Source organism: Salmo salar, chromosome 05 (genome assembly GCF_965601325.2).
Source record: "Salmo salar chromosome 05, fSalSal1, whole genome shotgun sequence".
Lineage (NCBI taxonomy): Eukaryota > Metazoa > Chordata > Actinopteri > Salmoniformes > Salmonidae > Salmo > Salmo salar.
Genome location: NC_138295.1, coordinates 96,107,087 through 96,135,000, shown reverse-complemented (window position 1 = coordinate 96,135,000; position 27,914 = coordinate 96,107,087). Strand labels below are relative to the sequence as shown.

At 43.2% G+C, this 27,914-nt stretch overlaps 2 protein-coding genes and 1 long non-coding RNA gene across 3 annotated transcripts in view; all 3 read right to left on the bottom strand.

Annotated features, from left to right (window-relative positions):
- The window catches only part of LOC145850519 (regulator of G-protein signaling 22), a gene marked incomplete at its 3' end in the record, with an annotated part of 19,126 nt that extends 8,076 nt beyond the window's left edge, over positions 1-11,050 (bottom strand). Inside the window, exons 1-6 of the mRNA XM_082974964.1 lie at positions 10,918-11,050; positions 9,680-9,781; positions 4,846-5,040; positions 4,607-4,699; positions 2,554-2,726; positions 2,288-2,301 (exon numbers count right to left, since the gene is read on the bottom strand). Of these exons, the coding sequence (XP_082831090.1) occupies positions 2,288-2,301; positions 2,554-2,726; positions 4,607-4,699; positions 4,846-5,040; positions 9,680-9,781; positions 10,918-11,001 (661 nt within the window). The remainder of the gene's footprint in view (positions 1-2,287; positions 2,302-2,553; positions 2,727-4,606; positions 4,700-4,845; positions 5,041-9,679; positions 9,782-10,917) is intronic.
- Positions 11,051-13,706: 2,656 nt separating this feature from the next.
- LOC145879469 (uncharacterized) lies at positions 13,707-21,389 on the bottom strand. The gene is made up of 3 exons (XM_082974963.1): positions 20,374-21,389; positions 19,433-19,594; positions 13,707-13,959 (listed from the first exon to the last, which is right to left on the bottom strand). The coding sequence occupies exons 1-3, from the start codon at positions 21,375-21,377 to the stop codon at positions 13,707-13,709; spliced, it is 1,419 nt and encodes a 472-aa protein (XP_082831089.1). The 5' UTR covers positions 21,378-21,389.
- Positions 21,390-22,385: 996 nt separating this feature from the next.
- Positions 22,386-27,711, bottom strand: LOC145879613 (uncharacterized). Its single transcript, XR_014392490.1, has 3 exons — positions 27,262-27,711; positions 26,794-26,879; positions 22,386-22,477 (listed from the first exon to the last, which is right to left on the bottom strand). It is a non-coding gene; the product is annotated as an uncharacterized LOC145879613 (long non-coding RNA).
- Positions 27,712-27,914: the final 203 nt, after the last annotated feature.

The following is a 27,914-nucleotide window of genomic DNA, read 5'->3' as shown; positions in this document are numbered from 1 at the left end:
TCTCCCTCCCTTTACCTCTCCCTCCCTCTCTCTCTCCCTCTACCTCTCCCTCCCTCTCTTTCTCTCCATTTTACCTCTCCTCCCTCTCTCTCTCCCTTTACCTCTTCCTCCCTCTCTCTCTCCCTCTACCTCTCCCTCCCTTTACCTCTCCCTCCCTCTCTCTCTCCCTCTACCTCTCCCTCCCTCTCTTTCTCTCCATTTTACCTCTCCTCCCTCTCTCTCTCCTTTACCTCTTCCTCCTCTCTCTCTCCCTTTACCTCTCCTCCCTTTACCTCTCCCTCCCTCTCTCTCTCCCTCTACCTCTCCCTCCCTCTCTTTCTCTCCATTTTACCTCTCCTCCCTCTCTCTCTCCCTTTACCTCTTCCTCCCTCTCTCTCTCCTTTACCTCTCCCTCCCTTTACCTCTTCCTCCCTCTCTCTCTCCCTGTACCTCTCCCTCCCTTTACCTCTCCCTCCCTCTCTCTCTCCCTTTACCTCTCCCTCCCTCTCTCCCAGTCTCTCTCTGGGTGGAAATGAGAAGCAGTCCCAGACAGGCACACACACACACAGCATCACAGAAGAGACTGTGACATTACCTCATCCTGTTGTTGTCTGGTGGCAGGACTGTCAGGCCCAAAGAAGTATTTCCTGTTGAGGTATTTGTCCTTAATGAGTCTAGACTTGTCCTCTCTCTGGGCCTTGTCTTTATGGGGGATTCTCCTGTAATTCTCTATGTCCTGCCAGCAAGCCAGGTGTATACTGTAGACACACACACACACACACACACACACACACACACACACACACACACACACACACACACACACACACACACACACATCACAACTATTCACATCATTGACAACTGAGCTATAGATCATTGGGATCATTGAGGTATAGATCATTGAGGTATAGATCATTGAGGTATAGATCATTGGGATCATTGAGGTATAGATCATTGGGATCATTGAGGTAGAGATCATTGTGGTAGAGATCATTGAGGTAGAGATCATTGAGGTATAGGTCATTGAGGTATAGATCATTGAGATATAGGTCATTAGGATCATTGAGGTATGGATCATTGGGATCATTGAGGTAGAGACCATTGGGATCATTGAGGTATAGATCATTGGGATCATTGAGGTATAGATCATTGGGATCATTGAGGTATAGATCATTGAGGTATAGATCATTGAGGTATAGATCATTGAGGTATACATCATTGAGGTATAGATCATTGAGGTATAGATCATTGAGGTAGAGATCATTGAGGTATAGGTCATTAGGATCATTTCGTTTTTTACTGACCAGTTGACATGACCAGGAATAATGATTCGGTCCCTTTAGATGACACTTGTTTGACAGAAGGTGTGTGTGTGTGTGGTATGTGTGTGTGTGTGTGTGTGTGTGTGTGTGTGTGTGTGTGTGTGTGTGTTTACGACAGAAAGGTCACGTCTAACAAACCCACTCTACTGTTTTATTAGTTGCAGCATGGTGTTGTGGTCAGCTGGCCACATATAGTGTATGTCATGTAAAATAAGCCTGCTGTATCTGGAGCTAGAGTTTCACCTGGCGGTGTTGTCCTGTAGGAAGGATGTGAAGTGTATAGAGCTAGAGTTTCACCTGGCGGTGTTGTCCTGTAGGAAGGATGTGAAGTGTATATAACTAGTTTCACCTGGCGGTGTTGTCCTGTAGGAAGGATGTGAAGTGTATAGAGCTAGAGTTTCACCTGGCGGTATTGTCCTGTAGGAAGGATGTGAAGTGTATAGAACTAGTTTCACCTGGCGGTGTTGTCCTGTAGGAAGGATGTGAAGTGTATAGAACTAGAGTTTCACCTGGCGGTGTTGTCCTGTAGGAAGGATGTGAAGTGTATAGAACTAGTTTCACCTGGCGGTGTTGTCCTGTAGGAAGGATGTGTACAGAACTAGAGTTTCACCTGGCGGTGTTGTCCTGTAGGAAGGATGTGAAGTGTATAGAACTACAGTTTCACCTGGCGGTGTTGTCCTGTAAGAAGGATGTGAAGTGTATAGAACTAGAGTTTCACCTGGCGGTGTTGTCCTGTAGGAAGGATGTGAAGCGTATAGAACTAGAGTTTCACCTGGCGGTGTTGTCCTGTAGGAAGGATGTGTATAGAACTACAGTTTCACCTGGCGGTGTTGTCCTGTAGGAAGGATGTGAAGTGTATAGAACTAGAGTTTCACCTGGCGGTGTTGTCCTGTAGGAAGGATGTGAAGTGTATAGAACTAGAGTTTCACCTGGCGGTGTTGTCCTGTAGGAAGGATGTGAAATGTATAGAACTAGAGTTTCACCTGGCGGTGTTGTCCTGTAGGAAGGATGTTCAGTGTATAGAGCTAGAGTTTCACCTGGCGGTGTTGTCCTGTAGGAAGGATGTGAAGTGTATAGAACTAAAGTTTCACCTGGCGGTGTTGTTTTGTAGGAAGATTGTGAAGTGTATAGAACTAGAGTTTCACCTGGCGGTGTTGTTCTGTAGGAAGGATGTGAAGTGTATAGAACTAGTTTCACCTGGCGGTGTTGTCCTATAGGAAGGATGTGAAGTGTATAGAACTAGTTTCACCTGGCGGTGTTGTCCTGTAGGAAGGATGTGAAGTGTTGTAGCTCCATGCGGTGTCCTAGCAGAGAGCCCAACCTGTACCCTCTGTACCTCTCTGGGACGGCAGACCACATATCTGGAGACCTGGGGACCTCTAGTGGTGGAGGAGGGGGCCTGCAGGCCTGGGCCACAGCATGCTGAGAGAGGAAGAGAGAGAGGATCTCAATTGTACTAAACCCTCCTCACTTCCTTCTGAAGGTTTTGAGAAGGAGGTGAGGAGATAGGATGCGAGGTATCAAGGAAATACAATTGAGATTCCCCCAAATCCTTACTAGAGATCTAGGCCCATATGTGAAAAGCTTCTCAGAGTAGTCTTTCAGAACAGCACTTCAGGGGGGGACTTGATCCTAGATCAGCACTTCAGGGGGACAGGGGGGACTTGATCCTAGATCAGCACCTCAGGGGGACTTGATCCTAGATCAGCACTTCAGGGGGGACTTGATCCTAGATCAGCACTTCAGGGGGGACTTGATCCTAGATCAGCACTTCAGGGGGACAGGGGGGACTTGATCCTAGATCAGCACCTCAGGGGGACTTGATCCTAGATCAGCACTTCAGGGGGGACTTGATCCTAGATCAGCACTTCAGGGGGACTTGATCCTAGATCAGCACATCAGGGGGACAGGGGGGACTTGATCCTAGATCACCACTTCAGGGGGGACTTGATCCTAGATCAGCACTTCAGGGGGACAGGGGGGACTTGATCCTAGATCAGCACCTCAGGGGGACTTGATCCTAGATCAGCACTTCAGGGGGACTTGATCCTAGATCAGCACTTCAGGGGGGACTTGATCCTAGATCAGCACATCAGGGGGACAGGGGGGACTTGATCCTAGATCAGCACCTCATGGGACAGGGGGGACTTGATCCTAGATCAGCACTTCAGGGGGACAGGGGGGACTTGATCCTAGATCAGCACCTCATGGGACAGGGGGGACTTGATCCTAGATCAGCACTTCAGGGGGACAGGGAGGGACTTGATCCTAGATCAGCACCTCAGGGGGACAGGGGGGACTTGATCCTAGATCAGCACTTCAGGGGGAACTTGATCCTAGATCAGCACTTCAGGGGGACAGGGGGGACTTGATCCTAGATCAGCACCTCATGGGACAGGGGGGACTTGATCCTAGATCAGCACCTCAGGGGGACTTGATCCTACATCAGCACCTCAGGGGGACTTGATCCTAGATCAGCACCTCAGGGGGACTTGATCCTAGATCAGCACTTCAGGGGGGACTTGATCCTAGATCAGCACCTCAGGGGGACTTGATCCTAGATCAGCACTTCAGGGGGACAGGGAGGGACTTGATCCTAGATCAGCACCTCAGGGGGACAGGGGGGACTTGATCCTAGATCAGCACCTCAGGGGGACTTGATCCTAGATCAGCACTTCAGGGGGACTTGATCCTAGATCAGCACCTCAGGGGGACTTGATCCTAGATCAGCACTTCAGGGGGGACTTGATCCTAGATCAGCACCTCAGGGGGACTTGATCCTAGATCAGCACCTCAGGGGGACAGGGGGGACTTGATCCTAGATCAGCACCTCAGGGGGACAGGGGGGACTTGATCCTAGATCAGCACTTCAGGGGGACTTGATCCTAGATCAGCACCTCAGGGGGACAGGGGGGACTTGATCCTAGATCAGTACCTCAGGGGGACAGGGGGGACTTGATCCTAGATCAGCACTTCAGGGGGACTTGATCCTAGATCAGCACCTCAGGGGGACAGGGGGGACTTGATCCTAGATCAGCACCTCAGGGGGACAGGGGGGACTTGATCCTAGATCAGCACTTCAGGGGGACTTGATCCTAGATCAGCACCTCAGGGGGACAGGGGGGACTTGATCCTAGATCAGTACCTCAGGAGGACAGGGGGGACTTGATCCTAGATCAGCACTTCAGGGGGACTTGATCCTAGATCAGCACTTCAGGGGGGACTTGATCCTGGATCAGCACTTACTACTCAGACTGTTACATAGATCATGCATTGGAGCATTGGACTTCAATAGAGGTCACCTGTTCCAGTCTGTGTCCAGCCTCCCCATACAGCTTCTTCAGTTCTCTGTACTGCTCTGACTCCACCTGGCGAGTCTCCTCCCGTACAGCCACCTGAGAGAAGACACAGTAACAACGAATCCACGACATAACGTCAAATATCCAGACCAAAACACACACCGTACGAATCTAAGGACAGATGCACGAACAGGAGAGTTTGTGTAAAAAAACCAAAAACCTTTAAAGATAAGGGCTCATACCTTCTGGAAGGTTTCCGTGTCCCTGGTGGTGAGCAGTGTCCAGGGCTCCAGGAGGAGGGTCAGAATGTGTTCCTCCACCCAGTCAAACAGCTCCTCAAACGGGGGAGTGAGACAGGTATACACCCTCTCTCTGCTCTCCTCCTCCACCTCAATGCTACTACAGGCAGCACTGCACACGTAGGTTGAATACAGCAACTGGAGGGGTTAGAATGAGAACCGTAACTAATGGGTCAGACAGCCATCTTCATCATCATCATCATCATCACCATCATCATCTTCATCACTATCATCATCATCACCATCACTATCGTCATCATCATCATCATCATCATCATCTTCATCATCATCATCATCATCATCATCATCACCATCATCATCTTCATCACTATCATCATCACTACCATCATCTTCATCACTACCATCATCACTACTATTATAATCATTATCATCTTCATCATCATCACTATTATCATCATCATTATCATGTTCTTCTTCATCACTATCATCACTATTATCATCATCATCACCACCATCATCATCATCATCACTATCATCATCATTATCATCATCATCATCACTATTATCATCATCATTATCATCTTCTTCTTCATCACTATCATCACTATTATCATCATCATTGTCATATTCATCACCACCATCATCATCACTATCATCATCACTATCATCATCATCATCATCATCATCACCACTATCATCATCATCATCACTATCATCATCATCATCACTACCATCATCTTCATCACTACCATCATCACTACTATTATAATCATTATCATCATCATCACCATCACTATCATCATCATCATCATCATCATCATCACTATTATCATCATCATTATCATCATCACTATCATCATCATCACCACTATTATCATCATCATCATCATTATCATCATCATTATCTTCATCATCATCATCACTATCATCATCATCATCATCATCACTATCATCATCACCATCATCATCATCAGTAAGACAAGGAGCTGATGGTGGACTACAGGAAATGGGGGGGGGGGGGGGGGGGGGGTCCAGCATGCCTCCATCCACCTCGACGGGGCTGCAGTGGATCGGGTCGAGAGCTTCAAGTTCCTCGGGGTCCAAGTCACTAAGGCTCTATCATGGTCCCCACCCACCCCCACACTCCTCAGGAACATGGGGCCCCCAAACGTCCTCAAAAAGTTCTACAGCTGCACCACTGAGAGCACTATGACTGGATGCATCACAGCCCAGTACATCACTGGGTGCTGATCTCCCTGCCACCCAGGACCTCTATATCAGGCCGTGTGAAAGGAAGGTCTGGAAGATCGTTATAAAGACTCCAGCCACCCTAGTCATAGACCAGTGGTTCTCAACCCTGGTCCTGGGGACCCAAAGGGGTGCACATTTTAGTTTTTTTGTCCGAGCAACTACACACCTGATTCAAATCGACAGCTCCTCATCAGGCTGTGTTGATTTGAATCAGGTGCACCCCTTTGGGTCCCCAGGACCAGGATTGAGAACCACTGTCATAAACTGTTCTCTCTGCTTCTGCACCAAGCAGTACCGGCACATCAAGTCTGACACCAACAGGCTCCTGAACAGCTTCTATCCTCAAGCCGTAAGACCGCTAAATAGCTAACGAAATAGCTAACGAAATAGCTAACGAAATAGCTAACTAAATAGCTAACGAAATAGCTAACTAAATATCTAACGAAATAGCTAACGAAATAGCTAACTAAATAGCTAACGAAATAGCGAACTAAATAGCAAACTAAATAGCAAACTAAATAGCAAACTAAATTGCTAACTAAATAGCTAACTAAATAGCTAACTAAATAGCTAACTAAATAGCTAACGAAATAGCGAACTAAATAGCAAACTAAATTGCTAACTAAATAGCTAACTAAATAGCTAACTAAATAGCTAACTAAATGGCTACACGGACTATCTGACCCTTGTATTTTATTTTTGCAACGTCTCTATACTCACTCACACACACTCACAGGGCCCTACACACTCACACTCCAACACACACTGACACTCCAACACACACACACTCACTCCATCATCTGCTCACACACACATTATATGCACATACATTTATACTGACTCTATTTATACTGACTCCACACACACACACACACACACACACACACACACACACACACACACACACACACACACACACACACACACACACACACACACACACACACACACACACACACAATCATCATATACGCTGCTGCTACTCTGTTTATCATATATCCTGATGCAGAGTCACCTGACCCCTGTGCATATGACTATGTGGACACACCTTCAACTTAGTGGATTCGGCTATTGAAGCCACACCCCGTTACTGACAGGTGTATAAAATCCTCAGTGACTTTCAACGTGGCACCGTCATTGGATGCCACCTTTCCAACAAGTCAGTTCGTCAAATTAAAATAGGCCCTATTATATTTCAAAATGTAAATCAAATTCTCTAGCCTATGCTAACCTATGCTAGCCTATACCAGCCTATGCTAGCCTATACTAGCCTATGCTAACCTATGCTAGCCTATGCTAACCTATGCTAGCCTATACTAGCCTATGCTAGCCTATACTAGTCTATACCAGCCTATGCTAGCCTATACTAGCCTATACCAGCTTATGCTAGCCTATACTAGCCTATACCAGCCTATACTAGCCTATACCAGCCTATACTAGCCTATACCAGCCTATACCAGCCTATGCTAGCCTATACCAGCCTATGCTAGCCTATACCAGCCTATGCTAGCCTATACTAGCCTATACTAGCCTATACCAGCCTATACTAGCCTATACTAGCCTATGCTAGCCTATACCAGCCTATGCCAGCCTATGCTAGCCTATACTAGTCTATACTAGCCTATACCAGCCTATACCAGCCTATGCCAGCCTATGCCAGCCTATACTAGCCTATACCAGCCTATGCCAGCCTATACTAGCCTATACTAGCCTATACCAGCCTATGCCAGCCTATGCCAGCCTATACCAGCCTATACCAGCCTATACTAGCCTATACCAGCCTATACTAGCCTATACCAGCCTATACTAGCCTATACCAGCCTATACTAGCCTATACCAGCCTATACTAGCCTATACCAGCCTATACCAGCCTATACCAGCCTATACTAGCCTATACCAGCCTATACCAGCCTATACTAGCCTATACCAGCCTATACCAGCCTATACTAGCCTATACCAGCCTATACTAGCCTATACCAGCCTATACCAGCCTATACCAGCCTATACCAGCCTATACTAGCCTATACCAGCCTATACTAGCCTATACTAGTCTATACTAGCCTATACCAGCCTATACCAGCCTATGCTAGCCTATGCCAGCCTATACTAGCCTATACCAGCCTATGCCAGCCTATACTAGCCTATACTAGCCTATACCAGCCTATACCAGCCTATGCCAGCCTATACCAGCCTATACTAGCCTATACTAGCCTATACTAGCCTATACCAGCCTATACCAGCCTATACTAGCCTATACTAGCCTATACCAGCCTATACCAGCCTATACTAGCCTATACTAGCCTATACCAGCCTATACTAGCCTATACTAGCCTATACCAGCCTATACTTGTAACTTTGTTGGCCACATGTTTTAACCAGAACTGCATGTTCTCCTCAGCTTTATCATGGTTTGAACAATGTGCGTAATTCCAGTCCATATAGTACAGTATAATACAGTTCACACTCCAAAAGATTAGCCTACTGGAACTAGTTTCATTTATTTACCCAAGAGAGCATATAGCTAGCTACATCTATGGGCTTCCATGTGTTTCTGTCGTGCATAATATGCAGTAGCCAGGACATCATCTATGTATTGGAAAATGGCACAAGCATTTAGGCTTTAATGTAGGGCTCATAAAATGTCTTTAATGTAGGGCTCATAAAATGTATTTAATGTAGGGCTCATAAAATGTCTTTAATGTAGGGCTCATAAAATGTCTTTAATGTACGGCTCATAAAATGTCTTTAATGTAGGGCTCATAAAATGTCTTTAATGTAGGGCTCATAAAATGCCTTTAATGTAGGGCTCATAAAATGTCTTTAATGTAGGGCTCATAAAATGCCTTTAATGTAGGGCTCATAAAATGTCTTTAATGTAGGGCTCATAAAATGTCTTTAATGTAGGGCTCATAAAATGTCTTTAATGTAGGGCTCATAAAATATATTTAATGTAGGGCTCATAAAATGTCTTTAATGTAGGGCTCATAAAATGTCTTCAATGTAGAGCTCATAAAATGTCTTTAATGTAGGGCTCATAAAATGTCTTTAATGTAGGGCTCATAAAATGCCTTTAATGTAGGGCTCATAAAATGTCTTTAATGTAGGGCTCATTCAAATGTCTAATGTAGGGCTCATAAAATGCCTTTAATGTAGGGCCCATAAAATGTCTTTAATGTAGGGCTCATAAAATGTCTTTAATGTAGGGCTCATAAAATGCCTTTAATGTAGGGCTCATTCAAATGTCTTTAATGTAGGGCTCATAAAATGTCTTTAATGTAGGGCTCATTCAAATGTCTTTAATGTAGGGCTCATAAAATGTCTTTAATGTAGGGCTCATTCAAATGCCTTTAATGTAGGGCTCATAAAATGTCTTTAATGTAGGGCTCATTCAAATTAGGGAAGGGGCTTGGACATTTGGCCCATGCTTTGGCTGAGAGTTTCCAGTGATTGGAGTGGAGACTTCGCCTGTATCGTTAATATGTTTTATCCTACATCTCCCACCAGAACCTAATCCAGCATCTGACGCAATACCCCGCCCCCCCTTTCCCCAGGGATCCAATCTTACATGAGCCTGTCTCTGTACCCTGTAGGGATCCAGTCCATCTTGGTAGAAGAGCTGGTGGTACTGCTGCAGATCACACCAGAAGTGGACAGCATTCTCCCACAGCTGAGAAGATACAGGAAGACCTATTTATTTATGTTGTACAATACATTTACAATAACACTCTGGTGGACAGAGAGAGAGAGCAACAGAGACCCCAAAAAACCCCACAAAGAATTCCAAAAGAAATCCAATTTTGATAAACTCCCAGATCTACTGGGTGAAATACCACAGTGTGCCATCACAGCAGCAAGATTAGTGACCTGTTGCCACAAGAAAAGGGCAACCAGTGAAGAACAAACACCATTGTAAATACAACCCATATTTATGTTTATTTATTTTCCCTTTTGTACTTTAACTATCTGCACATCGTTACAACACTGTACATTGCTCTACCAACTGAGCCACACGGGACCGATGCTTTCAGAGAGGTGAGGGGCAGCTGCCTTAACCGACATCCATGTCTTCGGCACCAGGGGAACAGTGGGTTAACTGCCTTGCTCAGTGGCAGAACGACAGATTTTTACCTTGTCAGCTTGGTGATTCGATCTTTACAGCCTTTCGGTTACTGGCCCATGCTCTAACCACTTAGGCTACCCTGCCAATAAATCCCTTTGAATTGAATTGACAGATATACACTTTTCACATAATAATTGGGTATTAATAATCTTTTGGCAAAAGAATTGTCGATATGCTAAAGTTGTCAGGAAAACCCCTTGGTTTAAAAGGGAGAGAGCGAGAGAGCGCACTACATTGCTGCCTGCCATAAGTTGAGGGACAGTGTCTGACCGACCAATCAACCTGCACATGTCCTCTATGCTTGTTGTTATTGATGAATGTATGGTTATTTTGACCCTTGGTTATTGTTATTACTGTTGTCCCGTAGACAATTTTGATTCTTATTATTTCATATTGTAAATATCCAAAATAAGCTTTGGCAATATGTACATTACGTCATGCCAATAAAGCGAATTGAATTGAATTGAGAGAGAGAGCGAGAGAATGGAGAGAGAGAGATATGGAGAGACAGACAGACAGACAGACAGACAGAGAGAGAGAGAGAGAGAGATATGGAGAGAGAGCGAGACAGAGAGACAGACAGACAGAGAGAGAGAGACAGACAGCGAGAGAGACAGAGAGAGAAAGAGAGAGAGAGAGAGACAGACAGACAGACAGAGAGAGAGAGAGAGAGCTGTTTGTACCGGGTTTCCAGAGCTTTCACAGTAGCGTGTGAAGTAGAACCCGGCCTGTGAGTCGACACATAGAGCCTGTAACATCCTCTCCATCCGCCTGTCCCCTACAACAGGACTGCTGCTGGCATTACCTGTCTGAGATAACACACAATAATACTACTATATTAACCTGTCTGAGATAACACAGAATAATACTACTATATTAACCTGTCTGATATAACACACACACAGAATAATACTACTATATTAACCTGTCTGATATAACACACACACAGAATAATACTACTATATTAACCTGTCTGATATAACACACACAGAATAATACTACTATATTAACCTGTCTGACATAACACACACACAGAATAATACTACTTTATTAACCTGTCTGATACAACACACAGAATAATACTACTATATTAACCTGTCTGATATAACACACACACAGAATAATACTACTATATTAACCTGTCTGATATAACACACACACAGAATAATACTACTATATTAACCTGTCTGATATAACACAGAATAATACTACTATATTAACCTGTCTGATATAACACACACAGAATAATACTACTATATTAACCTGTCTGATATAACACACACAGAATAATACTACTATATTAACCTGTCTGAGATAACACACACACAGAATAATACTACTATATTAACCTGTCTGATATAACACACACACAGAATAATACTACTATATTAACCTGTCTGATATAACACAGAATAATACTACTTTATTAACCTGTCTGACATAACACACAGAATAATACTACTATATTAACCTGTCTGATATAACACACAGAATAATACTACTATATTAACCTGTCTGACACACACAGAATAATACTACTTTATTAACCTGTCTGACATAACACACAGAATAATACTACTATATTAACCTGTCTGATATAACACACACACAGAATAATACTACTTTATTAACCTGTCTGACATAACACACAGAATAATACTACTTTATTAACCTGTCTGATATAACACACACACAGAATAATACTACTATATTAACCTGTCTGATATAACACACACACAGAATAATACTACTTTATTAACCTGTCTGACATAACACACAGAATAATACTACTATATTAACCTGTCTGATATAACACACAGAATAATACTACTATATTAACCTGTCTGACATAACACACACACAGAATAATACTAATTTATTAACCTGTCTGATATAACACACAGAATAATACTACTTTATTAACCTGTCTGACATAACACACAGAATAATACTACTTTAGTAACCTGTCTGACATAACACACAGAATAATACTACTTTATTAACCTGTCTGACACAACACACACAGAATAATACTACTTTATTAACCTGTCTGACATAACACACAGAATAATACTACTATATTAACCTGTCTGACATAACACACAGAATAATACTACTTTATTAACCTGTCTGATATAACACACAGAATAATACTACTATATTAACCTGTCTGACATAACACACACACACAGAATAATACTACTATATTAACCTGTCTGACATAACACAGAATAATACTACTATATTAACCTGTCTGATATAACACAGAATAATACTACTATATTAACCTGTCTGATATAACACACACAGAATAATACTACTATATTAACCTGTCTGATATAACACACAGAATAATACTACTATATTAACCTGTCTGATATAACACACAGAATAATACTACTTTATTAACCTGTCTGATACAACACACAGAATAATACTACTATATTAACCTGTCTGACACAACACACACACAGAATAATACTACTATATTAACCTGTCTGACATAACACACAGAATAATACTACTATATTAACCTGTCTGACATAACACACACACACAGAATAATACTACTATATTAACCTGTCTGACATAACACACAGAATAATACTACTATATTAACCTGTCTGATATAACACACAGAATAATACTACTTTATTAACCTGTCTGATATAACACACACACAGAATAATACTACTATATTAACCTGTCTGATATAACACACACACAGAATAATACTACTATATTAACCTGTCTGACACACACAGAATAATACTACTATATTAACCTGTCTGACATAACACACACAGAATAATACTACTATATTAACCTGTCTGACACACACAGAATAATACTACTTTATTAACCTGTCTGACACAACACACACAGAATAATACTACTTTATTAACCTGTCTGATATAACACACAGAATAATACTACTATATTAACCTGTCTGATACAACACACAGAATAATACTACTTTATTAACCTGTCTGACATAACACACAGAATAATACTACTATATTAACCTGTCTGATACAACACACAGAATAATACTACTTTATTAACCTGTCTGATATAACACACAGAATAATACTAATTTATTAACCTGTCTGACATAACACACACAGAATAATACTACTTTAGTAACCTGTCTGACATAACACACAGAATAATACTACTTTATTAACCTGTCTGACACAACACACACAGAATAATACTACTTTATTAACCTGTCTGACATAACACACACACACAGAATAATACTACTTTATTAACCTGTCTGATATAACACACAGAATAATACTACTTTATTAACCTGTCTGACATAACACACACAGAATAATACTACTATATTAACCTGTCTGACATAACACACAGAATAATACTACTATATTAACCTGTCTGACATAACACACAGAATAATACTACTTTATTCAACTTATATTAAGCTTTTCATAAAATAAAGAAAAATCTAATTGTTTATCTCAACTCTGTCGGTCACACCTAATACCTGTGTGTGAGCTGGTGTGGGGGTCATGTCTCTGGGTAGAGAGGTGTCTGGGGGGATGGCAGGTCGAGGTATACAGGTGTGTGGCCGGAGGGCGTCGAGGGTGATGTGACGAGGGTTATGGTTGACACCAGAGGGAGGCCGTAGCTGTCCGTTCCTCCACAGTGACAGTCTGAGAGGATCAATTCCTCTCTGGCTCATCCTGAATCTGGGACCCCTGGAACACAACCAGAACACGAACCTTGGACCCCTGGAACACAACATGAACCTGGGACCCCTGGAACACAACCAGAACCTGGGACCCCTGGAACACAACCAGAACCTGGGACCCCTAGAACACAACCAGAACCTGGGACCCCTGGAACACAACCAGAATATGAACCTGGGACCCCTGGAACACAACCAGAACCTGGGACCCCTGGAACACAACCAGAACCTGGGACCCCTGGAACACAACCAGAATATGAACCTGGGACCCCTGGAACACAACCAGAACCTGGGACCCCTGGAACACAACCAGAACCTGGGACCCCTGGAACACAACCAGAACCTGGGACCCCTGGAACACAACCAGAACCTGGGACCCCTGGAACACAACCAGAACCTGGGACCCCTGGAACACAACCAGAACCTGGGACCCCTGGAACACAACCAGAACCTGGGACCCCTGGAACACAACCACAACATGAACCTTGGACCCCTGGAACACAACCAGAACACGAACCTGGGACCCCTGGAACACAACCAGAACCTGGGACCCCTGGAACACAACCAGAACCTGGGACCCCTGGAACACAACCAGAACCTGGGACCCCTGGAACACAACCAGAACCTGGGACCCCTGGAACACAACCAGAACCTGGGACCCCTGGAACACAACCAGAACCTGGGACCCCTGGAACACAACCAGAACATGAACCTGGGACCCCTGGAACACAACCAGAACCTGGGACCCCTGGAACACAACCAGAACCTGGGACCCCTGGAACACAACCAGAACCTGGGACCCCTGGAACACAACCAGAACCTGGGACCCCTGGAACACAACCAGAACATGAACCTGGGACCCCTGGAACACAACCAGAACCTGGGACCCCTGGAACACAACCAGAGCCTGGGACCCCTGGAACACAACCAGAACACGACAGGACAACATTCATATGAATGCACACTCATAAGCTCCACCAAATACCTTAATTCACCCTAAGCATCGCGCCAATAAGTTTAACCCACTTAGTGGAAATTATAACGTGGCTCACATAGCGAGGAACGCTACAATATTTAAATTGAACATGAACATAACATTAACATAACGATATTATTAACACATGACTTGAATATAACCACAGAAATACGAGACAGTATGGACCAGGTGATCCTAGTTCAGGTCACAGTCTAGTATGGACCAGGTGATCCTAGTTCAGGTACCAGTCTAGTATGGACCAGGTGATCCTAGTTCAGGTACCAGTCTAGTCTAGTATGGACCAGGTGATCCTAGTTCAGGTACCAGTCTAGTCTAGTATGGACCAGGTGATCCTAGTTCAGGTCACAGTCTAGTATGGACCAGGTGATCCTAGTTCAGGTCACAGTCTAGTATGGACCAGGTGATCCTAGTTCAGGTACCAGTCTAGTATGGACCAGGTGATCCTAGTTCAGGTCACAGTCTAGTATGGACCAGGTGATCCTAGTTCAGGTACCAGTCTAGTATGGACCAGGTGATCCTAGTTCAGGTCACAGTCTAGTCTAGTCTAGTATGGACCAGGTGATCCTAGTTCAGGTACCAGTCTAGTCTAGTATGGACCAGGTGATCCTAGTTCAGGTCACAGTCTAGTCTAGTATGGACCAGGTGATCCTAGTTCAGGTCACAGTCTAGTCTAGTATGGACCAGGTGATCCTAGTTCAGGTACCAGTCTAGTCTAGTATGGACCAGGTGATCCTAGGTCAGGTCACAGTCTAGTATGGACCAGGTGATCCTAGTTCAGGTCACAGTCTAGTCTGGACCAGGTGATCCTAGTTCAGGTCACAGTCTAGTCTAGTATGGACCAGGTGATCCTAGTTCAGGTACCAGTCTAGTCTAGTATGGACCAGGTGATCCTAGTTCAGGTACCAGTCTAGTCTAGTATGGACCAGGTGATCCTAGTTCAGGTCACAGTCTAGTATGGACCAGGTGATCCTAGTTCAGGTACCAGTCTAGTCTAGTATGGACCAGGTGATCCTAGTTCAGGTACCAGTCTAGTCTAGTATGGACCAGGTGATCCCAGTTCAGGTACCAGTCTAGTCTAGTACGGACCAGGTGATCCTAGTTCAGGTACCAGTCTAGTATGGACCAGGTGATCCTAGTTCAGGTACCAGTCTAGTATGGACCAGGTGATCCTAGTTCAGGTACCAGTCTAGTATGGACCAGGTGATCCTAGTTCAGGTATCAGTCTAGTCTAGTATGGACCAGGTGATCCCAGTTCAGGTACCAGTCTAGTCTAGTACGGACCAGGTGATCCTAGTTCAGGTACCAGTCTAGTCTAGTATGGACCAGATGATCCTAGTTCAGGTCACAGTCTAGTCTAGTACGGACCAGGTGATCCTAGTTCAGGTACCAGTCTAGTCTAGTATGGACCAGGTGATCCTAGTTTATCACGGCTGTCAGCCAATCATAATTCAGGACTCAAACCACCCAGTTTATAATACCTAACAATACACACATCCCCAAAATACAAACAAAGGAATTAAGACGAGCGTCAGAGTCATGAATAATATATATATATATATATATATATATATATATATATAGATGTATAGGATGGTGTGTATAGACAGGGTATTTAACCAACTGCTCCACTAACCTCTCTCTCTCTGCTCCTCCAGGTATGATCCTGTTTTGTTTGTTCCTTTGTAGGTTTATTTAGTTTCCACTCAGTCATGTTCACACACACACATTCACGCATCCGTGCACCCTACATACACCTTACACTATGACATGTCCACACCTCATTCCATTTTCTTTGTTTAGAATGAATAGTTTTGTTTTATAATAAAGAACTTTTTTAATTGGCCTATACCGGTTGTTGATGTCCTCTCATTTTTGAGACAGTAGTTATATAGGATGGTGTGTATAGACAGTAGTTATATAGGATGGTGTGTATAGACAGTAGTTATATAGGATGGTGTGTATAGACAGTAGTTATATAGGATGGTGTGTATAGACAGTATAGACAGTAGTTATATAGGATGGTGTGTATAGACAGTAGTTATATAGGATGGTGTGTATAGGCAGTAGTTATATAGGATGGTGTGTATAGACAGTAGTTATACAGGATGGTGTGTATAGACAGTATAGACAGTAGTTATATAGGATGGTGTGTATAGACAGTAGTTATATATGGTGGTGTGTATATACAGTAGTTATATAGGATGGTGTGTATAGACAGTAGTTATATAGGATGGTGTGTATAGACAGTATAGACAGTAGTTATATAGGATGGTGTGTATAGACAGTAGTTATATAGAATGGTGTGTATAGACAGTAGTTATATAGGATGGTGTGTATAGACAGTATAGACAGTAGTTATATAGGATGGTGTGTATAGACAGTAGTTATATAGGATGGTGTGTATAGACAGTAGTTATATAGGATGGTGTGTATAGACAGTAGTTATATAGGATGGTGTGTATAGACAGTAGTTATATAGGATGGTGTGTATAGACAGTAGTTATATAGGATGGTGTGTATAGACAGTATAGACAGTAGTTATATAGGATGGTGTGTATAGACAGTAGTTATATAGGATGGTGTGTATAGACAGTAGTTATATAGGATGGTGTGTATAGACAGTAGTTATATAGGATGGTGTGTATAGACAGTATAGACAGTAGTTATATAGGATGGTGTGTATAGACAGTAGTTATATAGGATGGTGTGTATAGACAGTATAGACAGTAGCTATATAGGATGGTGTGTATAGACAGTAGTTATATAGGATGGTGTGTATAGACAGTATAGACAGTAGTTATATAGGATGGTGTGTATAGACAGTAGCTATATAGGATGGTGTGTATAGACAGTAGTTATATAGGATGGTGTGTATAGACAGTAGTTATATAGGATGGTGTGTATAGACAGTAGTTATATAGGATGGTGTGTATAGACAGTAGTTATATAGGATGGTGTGTATAGACAGTAGTTATATAGGATGGTGTGTATAGACAGTAGTTATATAGGATGGTGTGTATAGACAGTAGTTATATAGGATGGTGTGTATAGACAGTAGTTATATAGGATGGTGTGTATAGACAGTATAGACAGTAGTTATATAGGATGGTGTGTATAGACAGTAGTTATATAGGATGGTGTGTATAGACAGTATAGACAGTAGTTATATAGGATGGTGTGTATAGACAGTAGTTATATAGGATGGTGTGTATAGACAGTATAGACAGTAGTTATATAGGATGGTGTGTATAGACAGTAGTTATATAGGATGGTGTGTATAGACAGTAGTTATATAGGATGGTGTGTATAGACAGTAGTTATATAGGATGGTGTGTATAGACAGTTTAGACAGTAGTTATATAGGATGGTGTGTATAGACAGTAGTTATATAGGATGGTGTGTATAGACAGTAGTTATATAGGATGGTGTGTATAGACAGTAGTTATATAGGATGGTGTGTATAGACAGTAGTTATATAGGATGGTGTGTATAGACAGTAGTTATATAGGATGGTGTGTATAGACAGTATAGACAGTAGTTATTTAGGATGGTGTGTATAGACCGTAGTTATACAGGATGGTGTGTATAGACAGTAGTTATATAGGATGGTGTGTATAGACAGTAGTTATATAGGATGGTGTGTATAGACAGTAGTTATATAGGATGGTGTGTATAGACAGTAGTTATATGGGATGGTGTGTATAGACAGTAGTTATATAGGATGGTGTGTATAGACAGTAGTTATATAGGATGGTGTGTATAGACAGTAGTTATATAGGATGGTGTGAATAGACAGTAGTTATACAGGATGGTGTGTATAGACAGTAGTTATATAGGATGGTGTGTATAGACAGTAGTTATATAGGATGGTGTGTATAGACAGTAGTTATATGGGATGGTGTGTATAGACAGTAGTTATATAGGATGGTGTGTATAGACAGTAGTTATATAGGATGGTGTGTATAGACAGTATAGACAGTAGTTATATAGGATGGTGTGTATAGACAGTAGTTATATAGGATGGTGTGTATAGACAGTAGTTATATAGGATGGTGTGTATAGACAGTAGTTATACAGGATGGTGTGTATAGACAGTAGTTATATAGGATGGTGTGTATAGACAGTAGTTATATAGGATGGTGTGTATAGACAGTAGTTATATAGGATGGTGTGTATAGACAGTAGTTATATAGGATGGTGTGTATAGACAGTAGTTATATAGGATGGTGTGTATAGACAGTAGTTATATAGGATGGTGTGTATAGACAGTAGTTATATAGGATGGTGTGTATAGACAGTAGTTATACAGGATGGTGTGTATAGACAGTAGTTATATAGGATGAGCCTTGACTAGAATACAGTATATACATATGAAGTGGGTAAAACAGTATATAAACATGATGACAATGTTAAATCGGGTAACTCTGGAGTCTGTGGGTCCCCCGAGGAGGGGCTAGAAAACACCCCCGTCAGTCAGTCTCCTCACCAGTAGCAGAGCAGAGCCTCAGTGATGCGGGGCTGTACTCTCTGCAGTCTGTCCTCTCTCCAGCAGGGGGAGGTAGAGAGACCCAGTCTGGTCAACAGCTCACCATTCAGACTGCTCTGGCCACCGCTCAGCAGGTAGCAGCTACGCATCTGGACCAAATGCCTGTCACAATCAATCAATCAATCACTGACTGACTGAAGACGGTTCTGTCCACGTCATTGGTTAAGAGGAAGGCTTATTGTCATCTCAGGTTCTATACATCAATGAAGGCTTGAGGTTAGGGTTTAGGTTAGGGTTAGGGTTTAGGTTAGGAGTCAGAGTTAAAGTTACGGTTAGGGGTTGGGGTTCAGGTGAAGGTTAGGAGTTATGGGTTAAGGTCAGGGTTCAGGTGAAGGTTAGGAGTTATGGGTTAAGGTCAGGGTGAAGGTTAGGAGTTATGGGTTAAGGGTTGGGGTCAGGGTAAAGGTGAAGGTTAGGAGTTATGGGTTGGGGTTAAGGTGAAGGTTAGGAGTTATGGGTTAAAGGCCCAGTACAGTCAAAACTGTGATTTTCTCTGTGTTTATATATATATATATTCCACACTATGAGCTTTGAAATGTCAGCCTGTTTTGGTGGGATGGAGTTTTGGCCTTCCATGGTGACATCACCATTTCGGTGAATTAGTTAATAGACCAATAAGGAAGAGAGTTCCAAACCTCTCTGCCAATAACAGATAATGTTCTGTTTTCCCCTCCCCACTCAGGCCACTCCCAGACAGTCAGAGCAACATTTTGACTTGACAAATTGCCTTTTGCTAAGAAGATATTTTTGTTTCATTTTGACCATTATAATTCAAAACAATCACAGTAAGGTACTTCATTGTTACCCAGAAATGATTTGATATTGAGATAAAAACTGCTGCATTGGACCTTTAAGGAAGTACTGAATGTGTATATGAATACCTGTTTTTCCTCCTGCCGTCCTGTAGGGTCTTCAGTCTCTCTATATCCATCCACAGACGCAAAAGCTTCTCTCCTAGTGTTCCCTTTAAGAAGTCCTTAAAGTCACCAAGGCCCTGTCTATCACCATGGATACTAACAGTGACATCATAGAACTCAAGGTCATTCTCCTCCTCTGACCCTCCACCCTCCTCATCCTGGTCCTTCAGTCTGCTGTGGCTGGTGGCTGGACCTCCCTCACAGGGGCTCTCTGTGTGGGCTGACCCTCCACCCTGCTCCTCCTCCTTCAGTCTGCTGTGGCTGGTGGCTGGACCTCCCTCACAGGGGCTCTCTGTGTGGGCTGACCCTCCACCCTGCTCCTCCTCCTTCAGTCTGCTGTGGCTGGTGGCTGGACCTCCCTCACAGGGGCTCTCTGTGTGGGCTGACCCTCCACCCTGCTCCTCCTCCTTCAGTCTGCTGTGGCTGGTGGCTGGACCTCCCTCATAGCGGCTCTCTGTATGGGGACCACCCGTCTCCTCATCAGCGGTAGAACAGGAGGGACTCTGGGACTTGGGGTCCCCATTACCCTCATCTGTAGTTCCTGCCTCTATCTCTGTCTTTGCCTCCGTCTCTGCGAGGTAGACGTTCATCTCCTGCTCTGAGGCGCGGTCTCCCCGTCTCCTGTCCCAGTCTAGAAGTGAAGAGCAGAGAGGACAGTCCGGGAGCGAAGAAGAGAGAGGAAAGGAGACGAGGAGTGAGGAGGACAGGGCGTAGGACTCTGAGTCAGGGATGCAGGAGAAGCAGGCTGAGGCCAGACCCCTCTGTCCCTCCCGGCCCAGGGAGCACACCGGGGTTTTCACAGACCGGGTACAGACAGGAAGCTGCTTATCCTTGTCCTTAGCCATTGTCAACATGTCTGTTACTGAGGCCTGCAGAAACACAAAGAACACAAACAAAGCCAGTGTGACTATAGGGAAGTGTTGCCTGGGGTGAGAGAGACAAAGAAATACCTGGATAATACACAGCATGTATCTACTGTTTCACCAACACCACAAAACAAGTGTTTATTTATGACAAATAATCATCTCCGCTGTACTTAACCATATAGACATCATACTGAGATATATCATCTCCACTGTACTTAACCATACTGAGATATATCATCTCCACTGTACTTAACCATACTGAGATATATCATCTCCACTGTACTTAACCATATAGATATCATACTGAGATATATCATCTCCACTGTACTTAACCATACTGAGATATATCATCTCCACTGTACTTAACCATATAGATATCATACTGAGATATATCATCTCCACTGTACTTAACCATACTGAGATATATCATCTCCACTGTACTTAACCATATAGACATCATACTGAGATATATCATCTCCACTGTACTTAACCATATAGACATCATACTGAGATATATCATCTCCACTGTACTTAACCATATAGACATCATACTGAGATATATCATCTCCGCTGTACTTAACCATATAGACATCATACTGAGATATATCATCTCCACTGTACTTAACCATATAGACATCATACTGAGATATATCATCTCCACTGTACTTAACCATATAGACATCATACTGAGATATATCATCTCCACTGTACTTCACCATATAGACATCATACTGAGATATATCATCTCCACTGTACTTAACCATATAGACATCATACTGAGATATATCATCTCCACTGTACTTAACCATATAGACATCATACTGAGATATATCATCTCCACTGTACTTAACCATATAGACATCATACTGAGATATATCATCTCCACTGTACTTCACCATATAGACATCATACTGAGATATATCATCTCCACTGTACTTAACCATATAGACATCATACTGAGATATATCATCTCCACTGTACTTAACCATATAGACATCATACTGAGATATATCATCTATGTGAATCAGTAGGATCTGCTGACCTGCCCCAGTGACACATCGAGGACCTTCATCAGGATCTGTCCGTCATCAGGCCCAGGGGAAGGACAGACGGTCTCTGTGATGACAGGGTGTTGGACTGAGGCGTCATCTCTCTTCTGGTTCCAGCCCCGAGGGCCACACTGAGAAAGCAGCTTCGCTAACCTTGGGAAACACCGCCAAGCATCCATCAATCAATCAATCAATCAATCAATACGTTATTTATAAAAGCTTTTAAACAACATTTGTCACAAAGTGCAGGAATGCAGGTCAGACAAACCTATGAATGGAAGAATAGAATAGAATGGAATAGAATGGAAGAATAGAATAGAAGAGAATAGAAAATAATAGAATGGAATGGAAGAATAGAATAGAAGAATAGAAAATAATAGAATGGAATGGAAGAATAGAATAGAAGAATAGAAAATAATAGAATGGAATGGAAGAATAGAATAGAAGAATAGAAAATAATAGAATGGAATAGAAGAATAGAAAATAATAGAATGGAATGGAAGAATGGAAAAATGGAATAGAATGGAATGAAAGAATAGAATAGAATATAATAAAATGGAATGGAAGAATAGAATAGAAGAATATAAAATAATAAAATGGAATGGAATGGAAGAATGGAAAAATGGAATAGAATGGAATGAAAGAATAGAAAAGAATATAATAAAATGGAATGGAAGAATAGAATAGAATGGAAGAATAGAATAGAATGGAATGGAAGAATAGAATAGAAGAATAGAAAATAATAGAATGGAATGGAAGAATAGAATAGAAGAATAGAAAATAATAGAATGGAATGGAAGAATAGAATAGAAGAATAGAAAATAATAAAATGGAATGGAAGAATGGAAAAATGGAATAGAATGGAATGAAAGAATAGAATAGAAAAGAATAGAATGGAATGGAAGAATAGAATAGAAGAATAGAATAGAAGAATAGAAAATAATAAAATGGAATGGAAGAATGGAAAAATGGAATAGAATGGAATGAAAGAATAGAATAGAAAAGAATATAATAAAATGGAATGGAAGAATAGAATAGAATAGAATGCAATGGAATGTTATTGCCTGGAGTAAGGTATTATTCCATCACTGTCCCAGGGTGTCTACCTTCACTCTGCCAATACAGCTGTGTTAGGTTAGGTGAGTGACAGGCAGGTGTAGTGTGGGTTAGAGAGAGTCACCTGCTCTCAACAGGTACTGTATATGCTAACATGGCACGCAGAAGAGATTTATGTGGGATTAGGTATCCATGAGCTGCAGGAAGTAGGACCTATAGGTCGGGTGGAAGTAGGACTATAGGTCGGGTGGAAGTAGACCTATAGGTCGGGTGGAAGTAGACCTATAGGTCGGGTGGAAGTAGGACTATAGGTCGGGCGGAAGTAGACCTATAGGTCGGGTGGAAGTAGACCTATAGGTCGGGTGGAAGTAGGACTATAGGTCGGGCGGAAGGAGACCTATAGGTCGGGTGGAAGTAGGACCTATAGGTCGGGTGGAAATAGGACTATAGGTCGGGTGGAAGTAGACCTATAGGTCGGGCGGAAGTAGACCTATAGGTCGGGCGGAAGTAGGACTATAGGTCGGGTGGAAATAGGACCTCTAGGTCGGGCGGAAGTAGGACCTATAGGTCGGGCGGAAGTAGACCTATAGGTCAGGTGGAAGTAGGACTATAGGTCGGGTGGAAATAGGACCTATAGGTCGGGTGGAAGTAGGACTATAGGTCGGGTGGAAGTAGACCTATAGGTCGGGTGGAAGTAGGACCTATAGGTCGGGTGGAAGTAGACCTATAGGTCGGGTGGAAGTAGGACCTATAGGTCGGGTGGAAATAGGACTATAGGTCGGGTGGAAGTAGACCTATAGGTCGGGTGGAAGTAGACCTATAGGTCGGGCGGAAGTAGACCTATAGGTCAGGTGGAAGTAGGACTATAGGTCGGGTGGAAATAGGACCTATAGGTCGGGTGGAAGTAGGACCTATAGGTCGGGTGGAAGTAGGGACAGGCAGGATCAGGATAAGGGCAGTGCTGACATCAAGACAAGGCAAGGGCTCATTTCAAGGTTTTACTGCTAACCTACAAAGCATTACATGGGCTTGCTCCTACCTATCTTTCCGAATTTGTTCCTGCCGTACAAACCTACACGTACGCTACGGTCACAAGACGCAGGCCTCCTTATTGTCCCTAGAATTTCTAAGCAAACAGCTGGAGGCAGGGCTTTCTCCTATAGAGCTCCATTTTTATGGAATGGTCTGCCTATCCATGTGAGAGACGCAGACTCGGTCTCGACCTTTAAGTCTTTATTGAAGACTCATCTCTTCAGTAGGTCCTATGATTGAATGTGGTCTGGCCCAGGAGTGTGAAGGTGAACGGAAAGGCACTGGAGCAACGAACCGCCCTTGCTGTCTCTGCCTTGCCGGTTCCCCTCTTTCCACTGGGATTCTCTGCCTCTAACCCTATTACAGGGGCTGAGTCACTGGCTTACTGGTGCTCTTCCATGCCGTCCCTAGGAGGGGTGAGTCACTTGAGTGGGTTGAGTCACTGACGTGGTCTTCCTGTCTGGGTTGGCCCCCCCTTGGGTTGTGCCGTGGCGGAAATCTTTGTGGGCTATAGTCGGCCTTGTCTCAGGATGGTAAGTTGGTGGTTGAAGATATCCCTCTAGTGGTGTGGGGGCTGTGCTTTGGCAAAGTGGGTGGGGTTATATCCTTCCTGTTTGGCCCTGTCCGGGGGTATCATCGGACGGGGCCACAGTGTCTCCTGACCCCTCCTGTCTCAGCCTCCAGTATTTATGCTGCAGTAGTTTGTGTCGGGGGGCTAGGGTCAGTCTGTTATATCTGGAGTATTTCTCCTGTCTTATCCGGTGTCCTGTGTGAATTTAAGTATGCTCGCTCTAATTCTCTCTCTTTCTTTCTCTCTCTCGGAGGACCTGAGCCCTAGGACCATGCCTCAGGACTACCTGGTATGATGACTCCTTGCTGTCCCCAGTCCACCTGGCCGTGCTGCTGCTCCAGTTTCAACTGTTCTGCCTGCGGCTATGGAACCCTGACCTGTTCACCGGACGTGCTACCTGTCCCAGACCTGCTGTTTTCAACTCTCTAGAGACAGCAGGAGCGGTAGAGATACTCTCAATGATCGGCTATGAAAAGCCAGAGCCTGGATCCTCTCTAGGTTTCTTCCTAGGGTTCTGGCCTTTCTAGGGAGTTTTTCCTAGCCACCCCTCATAGCCTGGTTCCTCTCTAGGTTTCTTCCTAGGGTTCTGGTCTTTCTAGGGAGTTTTTCCTAGCCACCCCTCATAGCCTGGTTCCTCTCTAGGTTTCTTCCTAGGTTCTGGCCTTTCTAGGGAGTTTTTCCTAGCCACCCCTCATAGCCTGGTTCCTCTCTAGGTTTCTTCCTAGGTTCTGGCCTTTCTAGGGAGTTTTTCCTAGCCACCCCTCATAGCCTGGTTCCTCTCTAGGTTTCTTCCTAGGTTCCTGCCTTTCTAGGGAGTTTTTCCTAGCCACCGTGCTTCTACACCTGCATTGCTTGCTGTTTGGGGGTTTTAGGCTGGGTTTCTGTACAGCACTTTGAGATATCAGCTGATGTAAGAAGGGCTTTATAAATACATTTGATTAAAAAATAAATGTGATTGATTAAGTCAGGACAGACAGGATAAAGGGCAGTGCTGATATCAAGACTGATGAAGTCAGGACAGACAGGACCAGGATAAAGGGCAGTGCTGATATCAAGACAGATGAAGTCAGGACAGACAGGACCAGGATAAAGGGCAGTGCTGATATCAAGACAGATGAAGTCAGGACAGACAGGACCAGGATAAAGGGCAGTGCTGATATCAAGACAGATGAAGTCAGGACAGACAGGACCAGGATAAAGGGCAGTGCTGATATCAAGACAGATGAAGTCAGGACAGACAGGACCAGGATAAAGGGCAGTGCTGATATCAAGACAGATGAAGTCAGGACAGACAGGACCAGGATAAAGGGCAGTGCTGATATCAAGACAGATGAAGTCAGGACAGACAGGACCAGGATAAAGGGCAGTGCTGATATCAAGACAGATGAAGTCAGGACAGACAGGACCAGGATAAAGGGCAGTGCTGATATCAAGACAGATGAAGTCAGGACAGACAAGACCAGGATAAAGGGCAGTGCTGATATCAAGACAGATGAAGTCAGGACAGACAGGACCAGGATAAAGGGCAGTGCTGATATCAAGACAGATGAAGTCAGGACAGACAGGACCAGGATAAAGGGCAGTGCTGATATCAAGACAGATGAAGTCAGGACAGACAGGACCAGGATAAAGGGCAGTGCTGATATCAAGACAGATGAAGTCAGGACAGACAGGACCAGGATAAAGGGCAGTGCTGATATCAAGACAGATGAAGTCAGGACAGACAGGACCAGGATAAAGGGCAGTGCTGATATCAAGACATGCATCAACAGGTGATATGACCCCCTAGTAATAAAACATTGGTGATTACCTGTACTCGAAGTAGCAGTCACTGTGAATAAACAAGGGTAGTCTTTCTTTTAGGATCCACTCCAGTCCCTGTTGTCTGTCCAAGCACTGTTACGGCGTTCAAATCAATAATTATTATTCTCATTCAGATGATGTCACACACACACAGACGTCTGATTTAATAAACTCCATATCAACCAACTAAAATCATGAATCAATCAACTAATCTGATGAGAAACTTGAATCCACTTGAATAAAAATGTTTTTTTTTTAAAGTTTGATTAAAGTTTAGTTTGACTAAACTTATGAGGGCAATGTATTGGTTGGCAAATCAAAGTTAATTTGTCAATTGAACAGTATACAATAGGTGTAAAACATTACAGTGAAATACTAATTTAAAAGCCCCCCCCCCCCCCCCCCCCAAACACACATGGCAGTATTCAATATGAAGATGCCATAGTGTAAAAGGACCAGGAGAATGTGAACTGACCAGAACAGTGTAGTGGTTGTCCACCATGGGTCTAGCAGACAGCTCTGTTGGATCACTGAGAGGTTGTGATTGAAAGTACTGCAGGGCTGACCTGATCCTCCTAGACAGAGCCTCCTCTGACTCACTGACCACCTCAAACACACCGGTCACCTGGTTGTACTGTATACACTCAGGGAACGACTGGGCGGGAAAGGAAACCAGGACATTTGGGACATTATTTTCTCAGATTCTGACAGAATAGATACAGAGAAAGTGTAGCCCGTCTAATTGGTAAATTATCTTAAATCTGATCAACCATTTGAAGGAAAGTGAAATTAAGCAAATCCACAATTTCAAACATCTTTGTGCTTTACAAAAGTTTTGGCATTCATCCACAGTGAAAATAAACATTTTGTTAGTGAATAAAGTAAATAATATGACAGGATGTTTACAGGTAGACTGAGGAAGTGATTAAAGAAGTGACAGGATGTTTACAGGTAGACTGAGGAAGTGATTAAAGAAGTGCCAGGATGTTTACAGGTAGACTGAGGAAGTGATTAAAGAAGTGTCAGGATGTTTACAGGTAGACTGAGGAAGTGATTAAAGAAGTGCCAGGATGTTTACAGGTAGACTGAGGAAGTGATTAAAGAAGTGTCAGGATGTTTACAGGTAGA